The 19,147-nt window shown below is 29.1% G+C and overlaps 2 protein-coding genes and 2 long non-coding RNA genes across 4 annotated transcripts; all 4 read right to left on the reverse strand.

Moving 5' to 3' along the window:
• Window positions 1-2,704: 2,704 nt before the first annotated feature.
• Window positions 2,705-5,632, reverse strand: LOC136077778 (uncharacterized). The gene is made up of 2 exons (XR_010637271.1): window positions 5,279-5,632; window positions 2,705-5,124 (listed from the first exon to the last, which is right to left on the reverse strand). It is a non-coding gene; the product is annotated as an uncharacterized LOC136077778 (long non-coding RNA).
• Window positions 5,633-10,449: 4,817 nt separating this feature from the next.
• Window positions 10,450-11,076, reverse strand: LOC136078772 (uncharacterized). Its single transcript, XM_065794575.1, has one exon. The coding sequence runs from the start codon at window positions 11,074-11,076 to the stop codon at window positions 10,450-10,452; it is 627 nt and encodes a 208-aa protein (XP_065650647.1).
• Window positions 11,077-11,582: 506 nt separating this feature from the next.
• Window positions 11,583-12,547, reverse strand: LOC136078271 (uncharacterized). Its single transcript, XR_010637667.1, has 2 exons — window positions 12,206-12,547; window positions 11,583-11,960 (listed from the first exon to the last, which is right to left on the reverse strand). It is a non-coding gene; the product is annotated as an uncharacterized LOC136078271 (long non-coding RNA).
• Window positions 12,548-16,780: 4,233 nt separating this feature from the next.
• Window positions 16,781-17,721, reverse strand: LOC136077779 (uncharacterized). Its single transcript, XM_065791952.1, has 3 exons — window positions 17,614-17,721; window positions 17,250-17,438; window positions 16,781-17,172 (listed from the first exon to the last, which is right to left on the reverse strand). The coding sequence occupies exons 1-3, from the start codon at window positions 17,677-17,679 to the stop codon at window positions 16,834-16,836; spliced, it is 594 nt and encodes a 197-aa protein (XP_065648024.1). The 5' UTR covers window positions 17,680-17,721; the 3' UTR covers window positions 16,781-16,833.
• Between the last annotated feature and the right edge of the window lie 1,426 nt (window positions 17,722-19,147).

Here is a 19,147-nt window from a genome sequence, read left to right on the forward strand (position 1 = left end):
TTAAAGTAAATGAAGAAATTAAAATGTTAAATACAAACTAGCAACAGATTAAAATTCATTTAATATTTATTTAAACTTATGTTTATTTGAATATCCGACCACTTAATTTATTTATCACTTACAACATATCGATATGATCATACATCATTGTCTGTGGTTATATTGTATACTTATACTAAAAATGCAAACCCCCGGTTTAAGGTTCTCGCAAAGTTTGTCATTAAAATATTTTTATCATAGAGAATAAGGACAAACGTAGACTTAAACGATAAAAAAAATAGAATAAGGACAAACCTAAACTTAAAAAACTGGAAAAACTCTAAAATGATATTGATAGGAATTAACATTTTAATAAGATACTCTTTAATTTAAACTACTTACTTTCAGAAAAAAGTACCAAAAATTATCTCTCATTTACAGACAAAATGTTTTCAAAAGTTTTAAATTTAGGAAGGTACCAGGACAAAACGTTTCTAATACGTGGGTTGCACTGAGAATAATCCTTAACATTACACATAACAACGGCAACAGCTGAGCAGTAGTTTTGTAAATTACAGCTGAGTAAAACTTTTATGACGTGATCGATTGTAAATGAAAAACTAAATTAATTATCTTTGCTGTTAAAAAAAAATACAGTTGCTCAAAGAATGGACACCAGTAAACAAATAAAAGCATTGGTTAATTTAAAAGCCAGAGAAAATAACCTGAATGGCATAAATCTTTATTTTATTCACTTATATCATATTTTATAATATATTATATAACAATATTATATATATTATATTTATATTATATTATATAACAATATTATTTAAAACGGTCAATATTTTTTATTGACCTTCTTCAATATCATACGGTTTTATTTCACCAAAATATTTATTATAAAGTTTTTGTCTGAACTCATAAAAAAAAAAAAAAAACACAAAAGAATATTCGGCAAAGTTGAATAAAGAAAATGTTATTAAAATTTAGCACTCGGTGGATCAACTACAACTCATTTTTAAAACGCTAAGATTTTTACCGACAAACCTTAACAATGCTAACTATACTTTGATTACAAAAAAAATATCAATCCTGCCAACATTAGTTTTACACCAGGTAGGGTTTATTTCAGGCACATTTTTTAAATTATTATAAATAAAAGTCAAACAAAAACTTTTGTTATTATATTATATACAGTGCCATTGCAATTGGTTTGGAAGCGCCTCCCCCCCAAAAAAAAACAAAACAAAAAAAACAAAAAAAAACACAGCCATTAAGGCCCCAAAAAATTCAAAACTTTTCTACTAGGTATTATCAAAAATAAAAAAACAACAAATTTCTTAAATTTGCAAAAGGATCGCTCAATGTCAAAATGGGCCCCCTAAAACTGCTGTGGCACCCCAAATTGGGGTGAGGCTCTAATTATATTTGATGTGGTCAATTGGGGTGTGTGGGGCGGTTCTGATTATGATGATTATGCATTATTGTTGCAACAATGTTGCATGCTGTTTCAAGAATAATGCATCATTGTTTTTTATCCATATTATATTTTTGTATATAAGACATCACTACAAACTTTAAGTTTTATGTTTATTTTTATTCAATTTTGCAAAGATTTTTTCTTTTTGGGTCGTATAACTTTTTTTTCTGCTACAAAAAGGTTTCTATGGATATAATTTGAAATTATGAGTTTAAACGACATTGTTTTTGAATTAAAGTTATTGCTTAGTAACGTGATAAAACTTATGTTTGTTTTCAATCTAAATACCTTTCAAGTTCAGTTAATGGCGATGTGTTTGTTATAAAGACATTATTTTAAACATATCAATAATAAAAATTCATCGGTAAAAAAAATTGTGCTTTAAAATGTTCAATAACCTTTTCATACTACATGCTCTTATTGTATTTCTCAACTTTAACCTTCAACAAATACAAGGTGACGATACAAAGAGTTTCGATAGCGATGTAATTTTGATGAATACATCACGTATTGCTCCAGAAAGTAGAATAACAGATTTATTGAATTGTAAAGAAACAATTGTGAAACAATGTATACTAAATAATAGAATTTGCAAAACAGTAACAATAACTGAATGCAGTACGGTTTAAACATTGTTAAAAATATGTTTTGATTATATTATAACGATATTTATGATTTTGTTATCGAAAAAATATTTTTGAATTTTATTTCAAAAAATTGTTTTTTAATGTAAAAAAGTTTTTTGGTCAAAGGAAGTTTATTATTAATAAAGCATAAGCTGGTTTGTATTTTTATTAGTTGTTGTATGTGTAAATCAGTTTTTTCGTATCAAATCCTGAGTTAGAATCTTGAAATAATAGCCACAAATTTTCATATTTTAAATATTTTCAATGTTTAATAATATAAATTTAGTGATAATGACAATTTTTTTATTTATTTCTATTTTGAAAATGATATTTAAAAAAAATATTAAAAGTCTATTTTGTTAAAATCTAATTTTAGTTTCTTTGAATAGTGCTTTCAATTATTAGAACTAGAAAGGTAAGAATTTGGTAAGAACTTATTTGAGGGGGTGAGAAACGAATGGGAACAAATGACATTTAAAAAAATAAATCCACATGCAAGGTTTTAAAAATACAGTAATTCTAAATTGCAGCATCGCACCGCGTTATTTTCTGCATATCACAGCCATGCTAAAATGGTTTTTCCTAATAACCTTAACAGTATAAGGAAAATCACAAGTTTGTTTTCAAGTTTTTTAGTTATTTACATAGAAATTAGAAATTAAAGTATAAGAAAAAGGTATGTATTTGCAGTATTGTACTATAGTAAGCAATCAGTGAGAGGTTTTGAAGATTTTGACAAACTGTGACGTCATTCTAATCAATTTTATGTCATTTTCAACATTCACCAAAATATGTGATTCAAGGTGCTCTTCATTCAAAAGATTTCAAAGGCAATTTGCTTATAGGCGATATGTTTACCCCGATAAGTAGTGCATTGTCTTCCAATAAACAAAATGATAACAAATACTCTATCAATTTGTCTTTTATTGTTAAACAGCTGATCAATTCCCTTCTCATTCTCTGCTGCAAAAAAGTCATCGACGGCTAAAAGATGAGATTGAGAATTTTTATTCTTTTGAATCTAACAGGTGCCTAATGAAAACGCCATACATGCACTGCAAAAAATCTCGGTGAAGTAGAATATGTTGGAAGTCCAATTTTTTTGGACTTGTTCACTTGTCAGGCATATCTCATTGCATACACATTTTTCTTTGAAGTGCAACGCATTTGATGGCTGTAATGAAAGCAGTTTCATGAACAAAAGTTTTTTACTCCAGGATACAGGGTCGAACTGGCTCAATTATTAATTTATATGCTTTTTTGTATGTTTTTCTTCTGCATTTTGATTTGCTCAGAATCATCCGGGTTAGTTCAACCCTAAACGGATACATTTTCGGAGACTATGCAGTTAAAGTGTAATTAAGCTATATGTAACAGTATTTGACCTCTTAAGAGAAAATATTTCCTATGATTGCCATATCTTAAAGATTGTCTTCCAATTATAAAATATTAATAGTTCAAACTTACCATAATATTTTTTAGCATTTGTTAAGTAATATTTGACAAAATACCATCTTTCATGTTTTTGTAGCTGTTTAAAACATGATTTAATTGTTATTTATTGACCTTCTAAAAATAATTTTTCTTTAGTAATTGATAATCCCTTACTTTACTGATATAAGGTATGACCCACGTCGAATACACAAGTTTGGATGGGGGATTTTTCCTTTGTATTTGTTCCCTTATATATACAAGCTTATTTAGCCACCGATAAGAAGAAATACTACTCTTAACCATAATATCTATCTCATCGACATCAGCCACAACTGGGACTACTTAAAAAATGGCTCCCTGCATACTTAAAAATTACAAAGTTATTATTTTCCAAAAAAATTGTATCTTTATCTGAAGAATCTATATACTAGTCAGAATCTTCACCAACTCAAAGCTCAGGAATGGAAATAGTTAAGTTTGAATCAAACTATTTATACCGTTATTGTTTCTTGTCTTTTTGCTTACTTCTCTTGTCCTTTTTTCCCTCTCATTCTCTTTTATTTTCTCTTCTTTCTTTTTTTCCTTTTCAGCTGCTCTTTCTTGTACATTTTTATTTGAAATGTTTAATAATTTAAGCAGTCGTGGCGCAGTGTTTAAAGGTCTGGCTCAAAACGAAGAGGTTTGTGGTTCGACCCTGGCTCTAGCCCAATAAGCAACATTGGTAAGTAAGGAGGTGTGAGCTTTTGGTTAAATGCTTTTCCGTGGTACTCTGTTATAAGGTCGACAAGTCCTCTTGGAGAATCTTAATAACAAATAAAAATAAAAAAAATAGAACAAAAACATAATAAAGAAACAAAAAATAAAAAATGGCGGTATCTTTATGCATTCAAGAATGGAATGCAATATATGTGATGGTCCAATGATGGCAGTATCTTCATTGATTTTTACAACGGGAGACGATACATTTGATGATCCTGTAATAATTTATTTCTATTGTCTTCAACCATTAAAGTATCTTTTGATGGTGTATGTTTAGGTTTAATAATATTTCAAATGTAAAAGAGATTTAATGCTTCTTGGCATACTATTTACGTCAATGCTTTAAAATCTGGATCTCAATGTCATACTTCAATCAGTCGTTCTGTAAGTTTCTGTGTACTTGTTATTTTGCCAGCACTGAGTTTGCGTTTGGCAAGCTTCCACAGATTTTAAATCAGTTTATATCTGGAGAATTGCCAGGCCAATTAAATAGCCCGATACTCTCATTAGCAAGAAAGATTTTTATGGATTTTACAGTATGGAATATAGCATTATCTTGCGTAAAAACATATTTACCATTAGTAAACTACTCTCGTACCATTACTAAATCACTCTGTGGAATCAGGGTAGGTCTGTAGGACATTCTTGTTTTACTAATCTTGTTTCAATGTCCTTTGTACAATGTAAAGTTGAGCGCTACCTCTGTACAATATGCATGACCAAACCATTATGGATGGTTTGGCGCTTTACAGTGTTTACAATGCAATCTGGCTTATGTTATTCTCTTGGTCCGAGGCAGTCGAATGTGGTTTTGTCTTCCAAAGTCTTATCGATGAATACAACCTGAATAAAGAAATAAATATTGTTGTTCAATAATATTTCAAATATTAGTAAAATCAATTGGGGTAAGATATTAATGCAAAACGTTTTTTAAAAACTTATTAATAAAAAAAAATTAATCGTTTATGTTTAAGGAGAGAATGGATGTAAAATTTACCTTATTTCAGTCATCTTGAAAAAAAGAAGAGTGCTTCTTAGCCCATGCAAGACGTTTTTTATTCATCGCAGGAGTAAATTTTAACTTTTACAAAGGTTTTCTATACTTGAATCCTAACTCGTAACTTATCCCTCTTTAAGAATAAAGTGAAACTTTGATTCCTTGATTTTCCAAAACGCTTTTTAGTTTTATTGCTGACATTTTACAATTTTGTTCAAAAACCTTTTTGATTTTTTTGTCATCTCCAGCAAGTTCTTTGAGCTTCTAAAGCTTGACCCCCATTTTGATTTTAAAATTTATTTTTCCGACTGTAACCTGCAAGACTTTGACAATTTTGGTAATACTTCTTTGGCTGTAATTTGTTTTTTGAAGAATTATATATATATATATATATATATATATATATATATATATATATATATATATATATATATATATATATATATATATATATATATATATATATATATATATATATATATATATATATATATATATTGAACGTCGTAATAGCATAAAATAAGTAATTATTTTTAAAAATAACACGATGTTTTTTATTCTTGACATGTTTCGTAAAAGTTTTATTTACATTTTCAAATGATTATTTTACAATTATTGTAATAATTATTTTTAAAAATAACACGATGTTTTTTATTCTTGACATGTTTCGTAAAAGTTTTATTTACATTTTCAAAAGATTATTTTACAATTATTGTAAAATAATCTTTTGAAAATGTAAATAAAAATTTTACGAAACATGTCAAGAATAAAAAACATCGTGTTATTTTTAAAAATAATTATATATATATATATATATATATATATATATATATATATATATATATATATATATATATATATATATATAAATGTATATTCCTTTAGTTTACGGCTAACAAAACGTATTTGTGGTAAAAAATGGCTCTTCGCTTGTTTTTGGTATTAAAGCTGAAATATATATATATATATATATATATATATATATATATAATATATATATATATATATATATATATATATATTGGATTAAACTGTATTTATTTGAATAAATAATGCACGTTCTAAAGAACACGCATGTCCATATTGCTGGTCACTAACAGCGTGCCTGCAAAACAAATTATGTATCAGTATACAACATAGAATAAATAATTTATACAAAAATAAACAATAAGATATGCAGTCGACGCCAACACAACTTTTCAAAATTGAGTGAGTTGATTTTACTCGTGATTGATTATATTAAAAATGTTGATATTATTTTCATTAAGAAAAGGCAACTGATTCCAAATGTTGCACAAAAAACAATTCGGTAAGAAAAAACTATATTTACGAATATCTAAGCATGATCGTTGTTTGCGCATTTTATATTTATGTCGTCGCGAGTTATTTTGTTGTCACTAAAAAGAGATAAAAAATTTATCAATGAAGACCAAGTTATGCAAAAATTAAGAGTTAAAACAGTTAATAAATCATCTTTTAATCGCCTTATCTCAAGCGACTCTAAATCAAGCAGCTGAAGCCAACTAAAGCAGGTTAAATTGCTTAAGTGCAAGGTTTTTTTGTGAAACGTTTTTTCACGTTCTTAACTCCCTATATTATTTCAACTGGGGAGCAATATTCTAATATAAGTCTAATATATATATAGTGAAGACTACTACCAAGATATTAGGGTCGCGAAAATTAAAGTATTTTAAAGTAAGGTGTGCTCTGGTATTAACTGCATGGGTAACGTTTAAAATATATTTTTTATAATTAAGGTGAGAATCTAGAGTTACACCGAGATCTTTGAGATTAAAAAACCAAGATAAATTATGATCTCTAAAATTATAGTTATAATTAATACATTTTCTCGATGTAGCAGGCGCAATCCTATAAAAAAAAACACTTGCTGTAAGAAATAAATAGCTGTCATGTTTCTGGCCAAAACCCAATGCTATTAAGAGCATTAACTAATTAGTGGCACGGTGTTGCAAAAAAAACTATATAACTTGATGTCAACGACATAAAGCTTAAAGAGCAATCAGGATTGTTAACTGTAGCGTTTAAATCTTTGATATAAAGTAAGAATAATGATAGACCTAATACGCTACCCTACGGAACTCTGCTAACAATGAGAGTTGAGTTTGATAATGAGCTTCTAACCTTAATTTGTTGACAATAACTAGTAAGAAATGCGGCAATTCAATTTAATAAATTATCTCTTATGTTAAACAGAGCAAGTTTGGCAAATAGTTTAGGATGGGTTACAGAATCAAATGCCTTTGAAAGTAAATAAAAACAACATCTGTTGTTTGATGTCTGTCTAGTGCATTAATTTAATCCTTTACAGACTCTAAAAGATTTATATAAGTTGAACATTTCTTGAAGAAACCATGTTGATTATTGGCTATTAAGTTATAATGAGTACTATCCGAGTTAATAACTCTGTCCAATGCACAACAATAAGTGCATTTAAGATAAATTGGTCTACAATTATTAGGATCTGATGTTGATCCTTTTTGAAAAATTGGAGAAAAAAAGCTTGAAGCGATTGCTGTGGTAAAGTATGTAAATGCGGATATAATATAAATGGAACACATAAAACAAGATCATAGAAAAAGCTTTTTCAAAAGAATGTTCAATCAGGACCATAATATTTAACTTTAATGAGTTTGAATTAAAATTGAATTAACCGTCTTAACAGAAGAGTTAACGTTTTAATTGTTTATAGAGTCGTTTAGAAAACTATTAATATTTGGCGAGTAGTTGTTACTGTCAGTAAATATACTTCCAAAGTGTTTATTAAAATTGTCAGCAATTTCTTTATTGGTAGAAGTTAACTTGAAATTGTTGTTTTTATTGTTTATAGAGTAGTTCCTTTTATGATTATTTAGTTTATTAATAACATAGTTAAAGAACTTACTCAGTTTATAATCATTAACTAATTTGAGTTCGATTTTTTTAAGGTAAGAAAGAAATGCTTGCATACATAAAATGGCATATGTGGTGTAAGCTATTTTTTGTGGATTCGTTTTAGTAATGAAATATCTTTTTCATAAAAATAATTTACGGCTAAACGTTTTCTTGATATATCTAGGGTAAAGATGTCTATTTTTACTATGATCTATTTTTTCACCATGACAAAACAGTCAATCCCAATTTAAAAACGATTATAGAAAATCTTCCGAAATTCGACAATATCGAAAACTTAAGAAAATTTGAGGTCCTAATTAATATTCAAAAAGTAAAATAGAAGGTTATCTACATCAGCATTGATGAAATCATAGAAACACTCAGATTTCTTTTCGTACTAATATTTATCATTAATATTTAATAAAAAATGGATCGAGTCATGATTGCTGTTACTAAAAAGACGCTCAACAAAAGTTTTGTTTAAAAGAGAAAAATTAGAAAAAAATGGTCCAGAATAATGGATTCGCGTGTTGGTTCCTGGACAATTTGATGCATACCAAAACTATTGACTAGTGTTAAAATTAAGCTCATACTTTTCATTTAGTGAATTATAGTTTAACTTATATAGTTATATGAACTATGTATAAAACAAATACTTCCTGTTAAAGGGTATAACTTATAATTAAACATAAGCTAAGTATAAAACGAATAGTTATACTAAAACGGTATACATTTTAATAAAACAAATAATTCCATTCAAACGGTATAGATCATAGTTGTATATGAATTAAATATAAAACGTTATAAATTTTAACGTTATAAAGAATAAGCGTATATTTCCAGTTAAAGGGTATAATTTATGATTTAATATAAACTTAGTATAAAATAAATATTTCCCCTAAAACAGTATACACTATAACTAGATATAAAGTAATTATAAAATGAATAGCTCCACTAAAATGGTATATATTTTTTACGGTATAGGAGATATACGTGATCAGTGACTAAAGTTTCTTCTTCTTTTCTTTCTGCTTTTTTACTAGGCACCCAGACACCTGTCTCCAATTATTTTGACAATTGTTTAACTAACACTTACTCTATTAAAATTTTATCTTCTTTTTCCCTGAGGCTTTTACGGCTGGATATATATATATATATTTATATATATATATATATATATATATATATATATATATATATATATATATATATATATATATATATATATATATATATATATATATATATATATATATATACGTATAATTCAAAGTTTAGACAAAAAGAAGTTAGTTCATTATATATATTTTTAACAAATTTAAATCTGATAAATTTTTATAAACTAATTATAAATAAACTTAATTCATTGTTTTCTTGCAAAGTTTTACTGCAGAACCCACCAATATAAAAATGGAGCTATTGAAAGAGAAAGTTGTTGAGAAGAGGTTGCAATAGATAGATTTAAAGAAGCGCACAGAGTACGTAGAACTCAAACTGATGCTAAAGACTTAGAAAAGATTTTGATTAAACTAAAGCTATTGAGTAGAGAAAAAGTAGTTCGAAAAATCAGCAATCAAATAACAAAAGTCAGAGACTTAAAAAGGAAGAAGTAAAGCAAAGTCCAAAAATTCATTCTGATAGTTTAAGTAATTCATCACCAATTGGCAAGAATGCAAAATGTATTGCAACTACATACGTGGCACGATGCTATTAATACAAAAACATGGTGCGATGCTATTAATACAACAAAGCTTTTAGTTATTTTTATTAACAAATAATGTTTTAACAACTAGTTTTGAATAATTTAAATAACTGATTATTTTTGTTGTTTAATAATTAATTTATGTATATTTTTATTTATAAATAGATACAAATAATTATAATGTAAATGATAATTTTAAGTTACCGAAGTAATAAATGTGAGTGACAACCAGGCCCGCCGTGAGCCTTTGCGGCGCCCAGGGTCAAAATTTCCCAAGCGCCCTACTGAAAGTGAAAGCTGATCTAATGATCCATAATTCAATACATATAATAAGCCATTTGATAACAAATCAAAGAGGATAAAAGAATATAGAATTTTTTAATTTTAATTAATGAACATTTGAACAGTTTATTTCTAGATATTGCAATGGTCTTTTGACTTGGTTATACACTCATACATAAAATGATAAAGTCGACACTAGAACATGGTAGAAACAGACCAAAGACAATCATTAAACACTATTGGATGTTAAGAGCAAAAATTTGTCTAGAATACAACAGCTATTGTTGTTTCAACTTCAGAGGAAATTGATCTTTCGAGCTTTACTCATGGCGAATTCGGAAATCTTTTCACCGTAGCACAACTTTTTGGCAAGATCATGCTCAATGGAAATAACCAGAAGATTCGTGAGTCGTTCTTGGCTCATTGTAGACCTTAAAGCTGTCTTAACTAGAGCAAGCTTACTAAAAGATCTCTCGCCTTCCGCAACAGAAACAGGGATGGTGTTGAAGATGCGCAGCAAAATGCAGACTGATTCGAAGAGCGGCTGAAGACCTTTCTGGTATATTCCATTCAATAACGTCATGGAAGTGAGAGATTCTTTTGGACCAAAAAGATTGGATCGCTTCAGAGCATCGAGGTGGCGGACCTCTTCAATAAGTTTCTCTTCCTCAACATCGGTCGCGTAGATTTGTGCCAAGACCTTGCATTTCTCCTCCAATTGGATAGGTGCTTCAACACTTTCTTCTGATTCTTCTTCATTTGACATAACAAGAGATTTCAATGACCACAAGAAAGAAAACATATTCGTCGTCTTCTCAGCAGCTTGGAATCTATCGCTGACCTGCTGAATAAGAGTATCAAGAGCGGTATTGAATACGCTCACCTCAAACTCTTTTGCTTCGTTGTCATTATAGGTTGTCATTACGATGAACTCGAATGAATGAACCCACTTCTCCAGAGATTTTACTTCATTCAATTGATCAGCTGTTAGATCAAAATCGCGGAGCTTTTTCAAAGATTCGAGGATTTCCCTGGATCGCTTGACTAACGGCTTCACGGCCTCGATTCGCGCACTCCATCTGGTTTGCGACGTTTGATGAAGGGACAAACCAGTGGTTTCAATCAAGACTTTTCACCGACTAGGGCTTCCACTGAAAAGATTGTAAAGTGACTGGACTCGGCCAAAGTTCTTGTAGTTCTTGACTTCAACCGAAGATTCAGCAGAATGAACACCAGCAAGGTTGAGACTATGAGCGCTGCATGGCATATAGAGAGCTTGAGGATTTTTTTGCAGTATAATCGCCTGTACTCCTTTGTATAAACCGGACATGTTCGCTCCATTGTCATATCCTTGACCTCTGCAGTTTTTGAGATCAATTCCATTTTGTTCTAAGACGTCCATAATAAGGTTGGCAATGTCAGCACCTATCTTTTTTTTAAGATTCTCGACCCTCAGAAAGCGCTCCTTCACGGTCCATCTTTTGTCAGTACCAAAGTATACAAAGCGGAGAACAAAGGTGATTTGCTCGGTGTGAGAGACGTCCGGAGTCCCGTCCAAAAGAATGGAATAGTAGATGGCCATATGAGCTTCGTTGATGATGGCACCATGAACGATTCCTCCGCACTCTTTGATGAATTCATTTTGAGTGCTCCAGCCCAAGTAACGGGCATTCATTTTGTTACCTTCTTGTTGGCAGCGGGAAACTTCTTCTAAGTGTAGTTGGAGAGTCTTGTTGTGCTTGGCCAAGAGCTCTAGGGTAGCTAGAAAGTTGCCATTGTCGTCTTCTCCAATCATTTTTGATGAACCTAAAAATTATAATAATAAGACAGATTTATTTAAAACAATAAAGAAGCATTTGTTTTATTTTATGATGATTCTATGATGATTTTATATTATGATTTATGAATATTATAACATATTTAATTAAAAGAATAAAGAAGGATTTGTTTTATTTCATGATTTCCAAAATATCTAGTTAATCTTATAAATATAAGCTAAATAGATTTAAAGATAGTCGGTATCACAATAGAATAATTGTAAATAGATTTACCTCTGAAACTAAGGTTTCGTGACGCTAAAAAAAAGAGTAACATCTAAGATGCATCGTAGAATTTCACCCCACCTGGCTGCTTCATTTCTTATCGAGTTTTCAAGAGCTGCATCTATTCCGCTTTGATTTTCTAAGCTTTCTAGCGCCGTTTTCCATTCTATGTAAAAGTTTCGATGCTGGGCGTTATTCTGGTGACTTTTGACTTTCTCAGGTAGCTTGTGCCAGTTGCAGCTTATTCCATCATTCCATCTTAGAAGGTACGACTGGTGTCCGATCCCAAAAGATTGTTTGCTTCCAAACAGAGAACACGGAAAGCAAATAAATGATTTCTTAGATACACTCCAGACCAGCCAATCAAGCATGTCTTCTCCCCGTTGAGAGAAGTTTCGTAGAAAATTGATTCAGGAACCTTCTTCTTATTAGAATCTTTCGGGAAAGCTGAAGGATTTCGAGGAAGCCCCTGTAGAAGCACAGAATCTCTTTCCACATTGGAAAGATGTGCTGCCCACAAAGCAGGATCATTGGAAGGAATGGTAGCGATGGGTTCTTCTGTTGGCAACACCTGAGAATAAATTTTAAAAAATCTTATTTTATTAGCTTAAAAGTTTATTAACATCATTTCTTTTAAAGAGGTAGAACTTACCAAAATATTCTCTTCATTCACAGCTACCATTCCGATTTTTGATAGGGGCTCTCCCGAGCTTTCAGAAATGTCAGTGACATCGTTTTCAGTTCCAACCTATAAAAATAAGTTAAAAATTTATATAACATTGAATTAATCAAATGGGAAAATATCGTTTTACGGGGAAAACTATTTACTACTTGAATCGCTTGACTTGGCAGGAAAGAGTTTGAAGCAGTAGGACTTTCATCTTCTCCTTTTTTTGTAACTGTAATACCACAGTCTTGAAGAGTGCGTTTGTTCTTTCCTCATTCGCAGTTCTTTGAGCAGCATTCTTTCTTACTTGACAACCAGAATCTTTCTTTTTAAAACCAGACATGTTTTAATTCTTTTTGAAACAGCATCCGCTCATAAGCAAAGAACTGTTTGAATTTCTTCTTGATTGGGTCTATCAGACTATCACATCGATATCACGTGTTTCAAAATTGTTTCAAATTTGAGAGATTTTAAAAATTAGAGAAATAAATTTAATAAAATTGTTTTAATATTTTATATCAATATCAAACTACTTGGATTTAATCTAATCTCTTTTTTTAATAAAGTAAAAAATCTCCGTTTTTAATTGAATGAAAATCTCCGTGCACTAAAGTTATTTTAAACATTTAATTCAGCGGCTTGTTAAATTAATCATTAGTATTCACTTTTTGCGAGTTTCCGCTATATAAAAAGAATCGCTTTATTTAAAACTAATGTTTTGAAAGTAATACTAATTTCTTAGTTTTAAAGCATTAATTACCTTTTTTTTTTAAAAAGTCCAATTATGAAGCACTTCATTACAAAGTTGAAAATTTAAACTAAAAAAAAATTGACCGGCCAAAAAAAGCAATTGACCGTCTATTATATGTTTTAGCTGGTCAAATTGACCGGCTGCTTTTGATTTCTTATTTTCTATGCTGCTTTCCAGTACTTCATCTTTTTTTTTAAATAAACATGAAAAAAAAAAATTATTTATATTCGGCTTTGTGCGCCCCTGTCGACCTGGCGCCCGGGACAAAACAACCCAGTAGACCCCCCCCCCCCTCACGGCGGCCCTGGTGACAACTACAAACAACTTCTAGCATTGTTTAGTTAGGTGCGGATTAATTTTTTTTTTCCTGACATTCGGTATTTAGATATTCTTAGTTCAATTTCTTTTCCGTTCCGATATAGTTTGCTGACGGGGGAGTGACAACTTCATTTTTGAGCGTTTCCCACACTTTATTCATTTCATATTTTGGCAAAACATCTTATTATAGCCTAAATATGAATACAAAATGGAGATTCAACATGTACAAGGTAGCATAAGTTAACTATTTCAATTTGATCTTTTATTGAGAAAATGTATAAATGAAATTTTTATATAAGGTCAGTTAAGGGTTAACATTATTAAAACGTTTTCTCTAATTATATTATTTTTGAATATATTTTTATTTTTATTTAGGGAGTTCTTTTGTCTTCTGAGGATCTTTGTAACTATTTTAAAAGAGTAGTTATGAGTTTAAAAAGAGTTGTTATGATTTTGAAAGCGTTGTTATAATTTTGCCACGATTTAAAAAATGTCCAAACAATGAACCACTTCAAATTTTTTAAAGTGTCCAGAACTTTTGTTGAAAAATGAATTAAATCACTGAAAATTAAGAAACTTTTAGATCCAGATGATCTCCACCCCTCTGTTATTCAAAGATTGTGCACAAGCAGTATCCCAGCAAGTTACTCATCTCAACTTTTTCTTAGAATTGTTTTTCATAGAACCAACGCAGTCGAAGGAAGAAAAAATGATGCCTGTTTACAAATCAGGTTTACATGATCAAGTGCTGAGGTTTTGATTTTACATTCTTAATAGCAAAGTTAAAGTGGCTGAGATTTTGAAAGCCATTTAGATGTGCCAAAGAGCTTTCTGTTTTTTTTTAATGAGGTTTATTATAAGTTTGGAATCTCCAAAGTCATTGAAAAGTATAACAAAAAGTAAGAAACAAAAAAGTTATGGAACTTTGTACAGCCGTGGCGCAGTGGTTAGAGCGCTTGCTTTAGAAGCAAATTTTCGCGTCAGGGTAAGGAAGGAGGCGTAAACTTCCTGGTTAAATGCACTTCCGCGGTGCTCTGTGACAAGACCGTTAGGACTTCTTGGGGCACCTAAAGAAAAAAAACAACATCAACAACAACACAAAATTACACCTACCATGGTTGCATATACTTGATTGCATTTTTACTGTTACTATCTGTTTTCAAGAAAGCTAGTTACAGATTGAGATTAATTTAAAGATGAGACCTTACCATAAATCGATAACATTGCCACTGCTAACTTGTAATGGTCTTGTAAACCTAACTTTTACGGAAACACAGCACGCTGTGTTTAAATTGATTAAAAGACAAGCCACCGTTATTATGTGCTCGCAAGGATAGTATATAGTTTACCATCAACTGATGAGCTTATAATTTGTAAAGTTTGCTTAACAGTGCGGAAAGGTCTAGATAAAAATTTGTGCTCAAATTTTGTTAATTATTTTACTATTAAGACTCATAAAGTTAGAACAAGAAATCAAAATTATCTCGTATGTTTCTCGTGTGAAATTAGAACTCGCAAAGAAATATTTTTAATATATATATAGTTGCAAATTCTGTAATGTACCCAATAAAATTAGAACAGTTACCAACTTCAAAATCTTTATCAGAAAACATTTTAAAAGTTGATTTTACGATCTCATGTTTAGTTCTGTTCATTTTAGTTTTGCTATTTAATTTTATTAAACTAAAATCTTTTGAAAACAATAACTTTAATATTAACTTCTAGCTCTCAGGACACACGTTACTAGCAATTTTATGTTAAATTGAAATGTAAATTTTATGTTGACAAAATATCCATTTAATAAATATATAATTAAGTAATAAATATTATGTTATTAATGTTGCTCATCAAACGTCCGAATGAGCATCTCTTTAGGCCGGGTTAATAAGCAATTTTGTTCACGTAAAAGTGACCAATTATTAGGTAAAAGCAATTGCTTTTTTTTATTCTACCGGCCTTTTATATTAATGCTCAACTTAATAGTAGAAGTAGTACCCTAGTGGATAGCTAGTCTACATTTGCCAGGAAAAAGTGTAGAAAAGGTGGGTGTGGAATAGACAAACAATACCCGTATTTTCACGGATCCGCTAGTTTGTAAAAACTTTGTCCACAACTTTGCACACAACTTAGTAAAAAAAAAGGAAAGCAAAAAGTTTTTCTTAAATAAATTTTTATCCAAAAATTATTGAATTCTTTCAATTTGATAAACTTTTTGATGAAAATAATTCTTATTAAAACAAGTTCGAAAGTAGATAACGCCAGGTTTGAATGTAAATCTGGGTAGATTGTGTTTATTTTCAAACCTAAAAAACTTCACTGTGCGCAATAATGTAATAAATCAACCCAGTATCAAATTTACAAAAACTGAGTAGATACAAACTATTTAGTAGTAGAGTATTTAGTTAATCCTGAATTTAGGTTTGAAAGTTCTCTGATAAATTCAGATACAACTTTGAGATTTGAGAGTTCTTTGATAATGTCAAAGAGTTTTGCCAACTCTGTCCGCACCTACTTTAGCCTATTATAATGGAAACAAGCAAAGGCATTTTCTATTTAATTTTTTTTTTCGCTCTTAAGGAAATTTCCACGTAATTACTTAGAGCATGCGCAAATATCGCAAATATCGTTATATGTATTAAATACTTTTGTTTATTTGAAATTATCAGCACTTGCGTAGAGAATTTTTCTTCTTGAAAATTTCCTCAAAAATAAAAAAATATATATATCCAAATAGAAAATCGTTTTAAGATGGAAAGATAAGTTCAAATAATTTTGAACAAAAAAAAACAATTTTTTGCTTGAGATCTTTAAACATCCTAAAAGTCTTTTTTGAACTAATTAAATACAATTTATGAAAAGAATAGCTGAAAAATTTATTAAGATTACTATTTATTGAAATATTTAAGAAAGCATAACTTTTTTTAAATCAGTAGCTTCAACTGTGTGGCCAGTATGTCCAGCACCATGATATGCTGGATAGCCATTTGTTTGAAGATTATCTCCAAACGCATAAATACTGTAAACCTTTGTTTCAAGTGAAGTCATGAAGTCTTTCACATCTTTTACTCCAGTTTTTCTGCTGTATTTACAGATAATACCTCCTTTTGTTTTTATACCTGTTGGATTAAAAATTGCACTTGTAGTTGCTTTAAAATCAGGTAATTCGTTTTTTGTGGCACTCAGACTTACCAATTGAACAATATCATTTTTTTCAACGCACGCTTCACCTTTCATTCCAGTCTAAAAAGATATTACTTAAATTTACTTCTAAGAAACTCAAAATTTCACTTAAAAGTGTATTAACATAATGTAAGTACCATTATTTCCTTATGAAGTTCTTTTCCTTGAGCAAAAGCTGCCCACTTGTGCTTGGTGAAGATAGATATGTCGAAAGAGTCAGTGCTTGGTTTGTAAGCATAAGTTATAAAAACGTTGCAACTGGTAGTTCTACAGTCAGCAGGTAAACGAAAACAACCTACAGATTTACCGCATTGTAGTTGTGAAATCTAACAACAACAACAAAATATTATACGATAACTTTAAAGGTTTCTTTAGGTCCGCAGTTTAGTATTATCAAAATAATTTTACCCGTATACTCTTGTTAAAAAAACTATTTATGAAGTCTTCAACGGTTCCTTAGATATTACTATAAATTTGTTCAGGATAATATTAAAAACTTACTTCGTCAGCACAATTCGTATATTGAAAAATAGATGTGATAAGTAAAGCAACAACCAAAACATTCATTATTAATAGATAATGGCTGTAAGATAGTAGTTTTTATCAACTATCAGTTTGTTATTGTAATAATAATAATAATAATAATAGTAATAGTAATAATAGTAACAATAATAATAATAATGATAATAAATATATTTATATATATATTTAAAAAAATCATTATTAATATATATATATATATATATATATATATATATATATATATATGTATATATATATATATATATATATATATATATATATGTATATATATATATATATATATATATATATATGTATATATATATATATATATATATATATATATATATATATATATATATATATATATATATATATATATATATATATATATATATATATATATATATATATATAAATAAAATCATTGTTAATTTGATTAAAATTAATAAAAACTTTTTACTTCAAACAGAATTGAATTCAAATTTTTGATTTAATATAAAGTTTTCAAATAACAACATTCTTAACAACTATTATTAATTTTAACAAAGACTTAAAAGCTATGAAAACTAGTCTAACATTAAATCCGAAACAATTATAACTGAACTTTGCAAATATCTCCTGAAACGCATTTTAATGAACTCTATAAAGTTTAAACTATAAATAAAAATTAAAAAACCCGCAAATTATCAAGTTTATCGTTAAAATTAACTTTAATGTATGCTTAACCAACTTCAATACTTAAAACACAGCTTTTGCGTCACAGTTTTTTTTGAAACTAAAAATGATCGAATAATAATAGTCAGAAGCAATTAAATGATAAATTATTGCATTATTTTAAGAACTGTTTTTTTACATAAACATACATTACGTACATACATTACATTACATCAAAGGCGAATTTACGGGAGGGAGGGGGGGTGTTCCACCCTCCCAAAGAAGTTGATTGACAAGTTATGATCGGTTTTTTTACGAATTTAGTCGGCTAGTCGGGTATTCGACACAATTCAGTCGAGTAAATTTTCGTTTTGAGGTCCTTTTTAGTTTTTAGAGGTCCTTTTTCTGTTTTTTTAACAGAAAAAGTACCCTCTCCTCCTTCCCCGCCACGCTATTGATTGAAACCGTGCTTACGTAATACGATTTTTAAAAAACTAATTTGTATTTTCCTTTAATGTTTCTTTGTTTTGTAATTTATTTCTACATTATATAGCTTATTCTAAATATTAAATTTTTAAAACCTTATAAAAATTTAATGGTAAAGATTTTATATTATTAAATAATATTTATATATCAAATTGTACAAGAGAGCGATGGCGGAAATGTTCTAAAAACGTTTGTATTCGCATTACTTAAAGCAATTTAAATATTATTTATGCATTTCTTAGTTTCAAACTGAATTTAAAATTTTTTTGTCAATTATAATTCATAATTGCAGTAACATTTCATAACAATATTTTCAATGATTTACTTAAATGATATGTCTTTAAAGGTAGGGCTAATAAATAAAGATAGT

Source organism: Hydra vulgaris, chromosome 03 (assembly GCF_038396675.1).
Source record: "Hydra vulgaris chromosome 03, alternate assembly HydraT2T_AEP".
NCBI lineage: Eukaryota > Metazoa > Cnidaria > Hydrozoa > Anthoathecata > Hydridae > Hydra > Hydra vulgaris.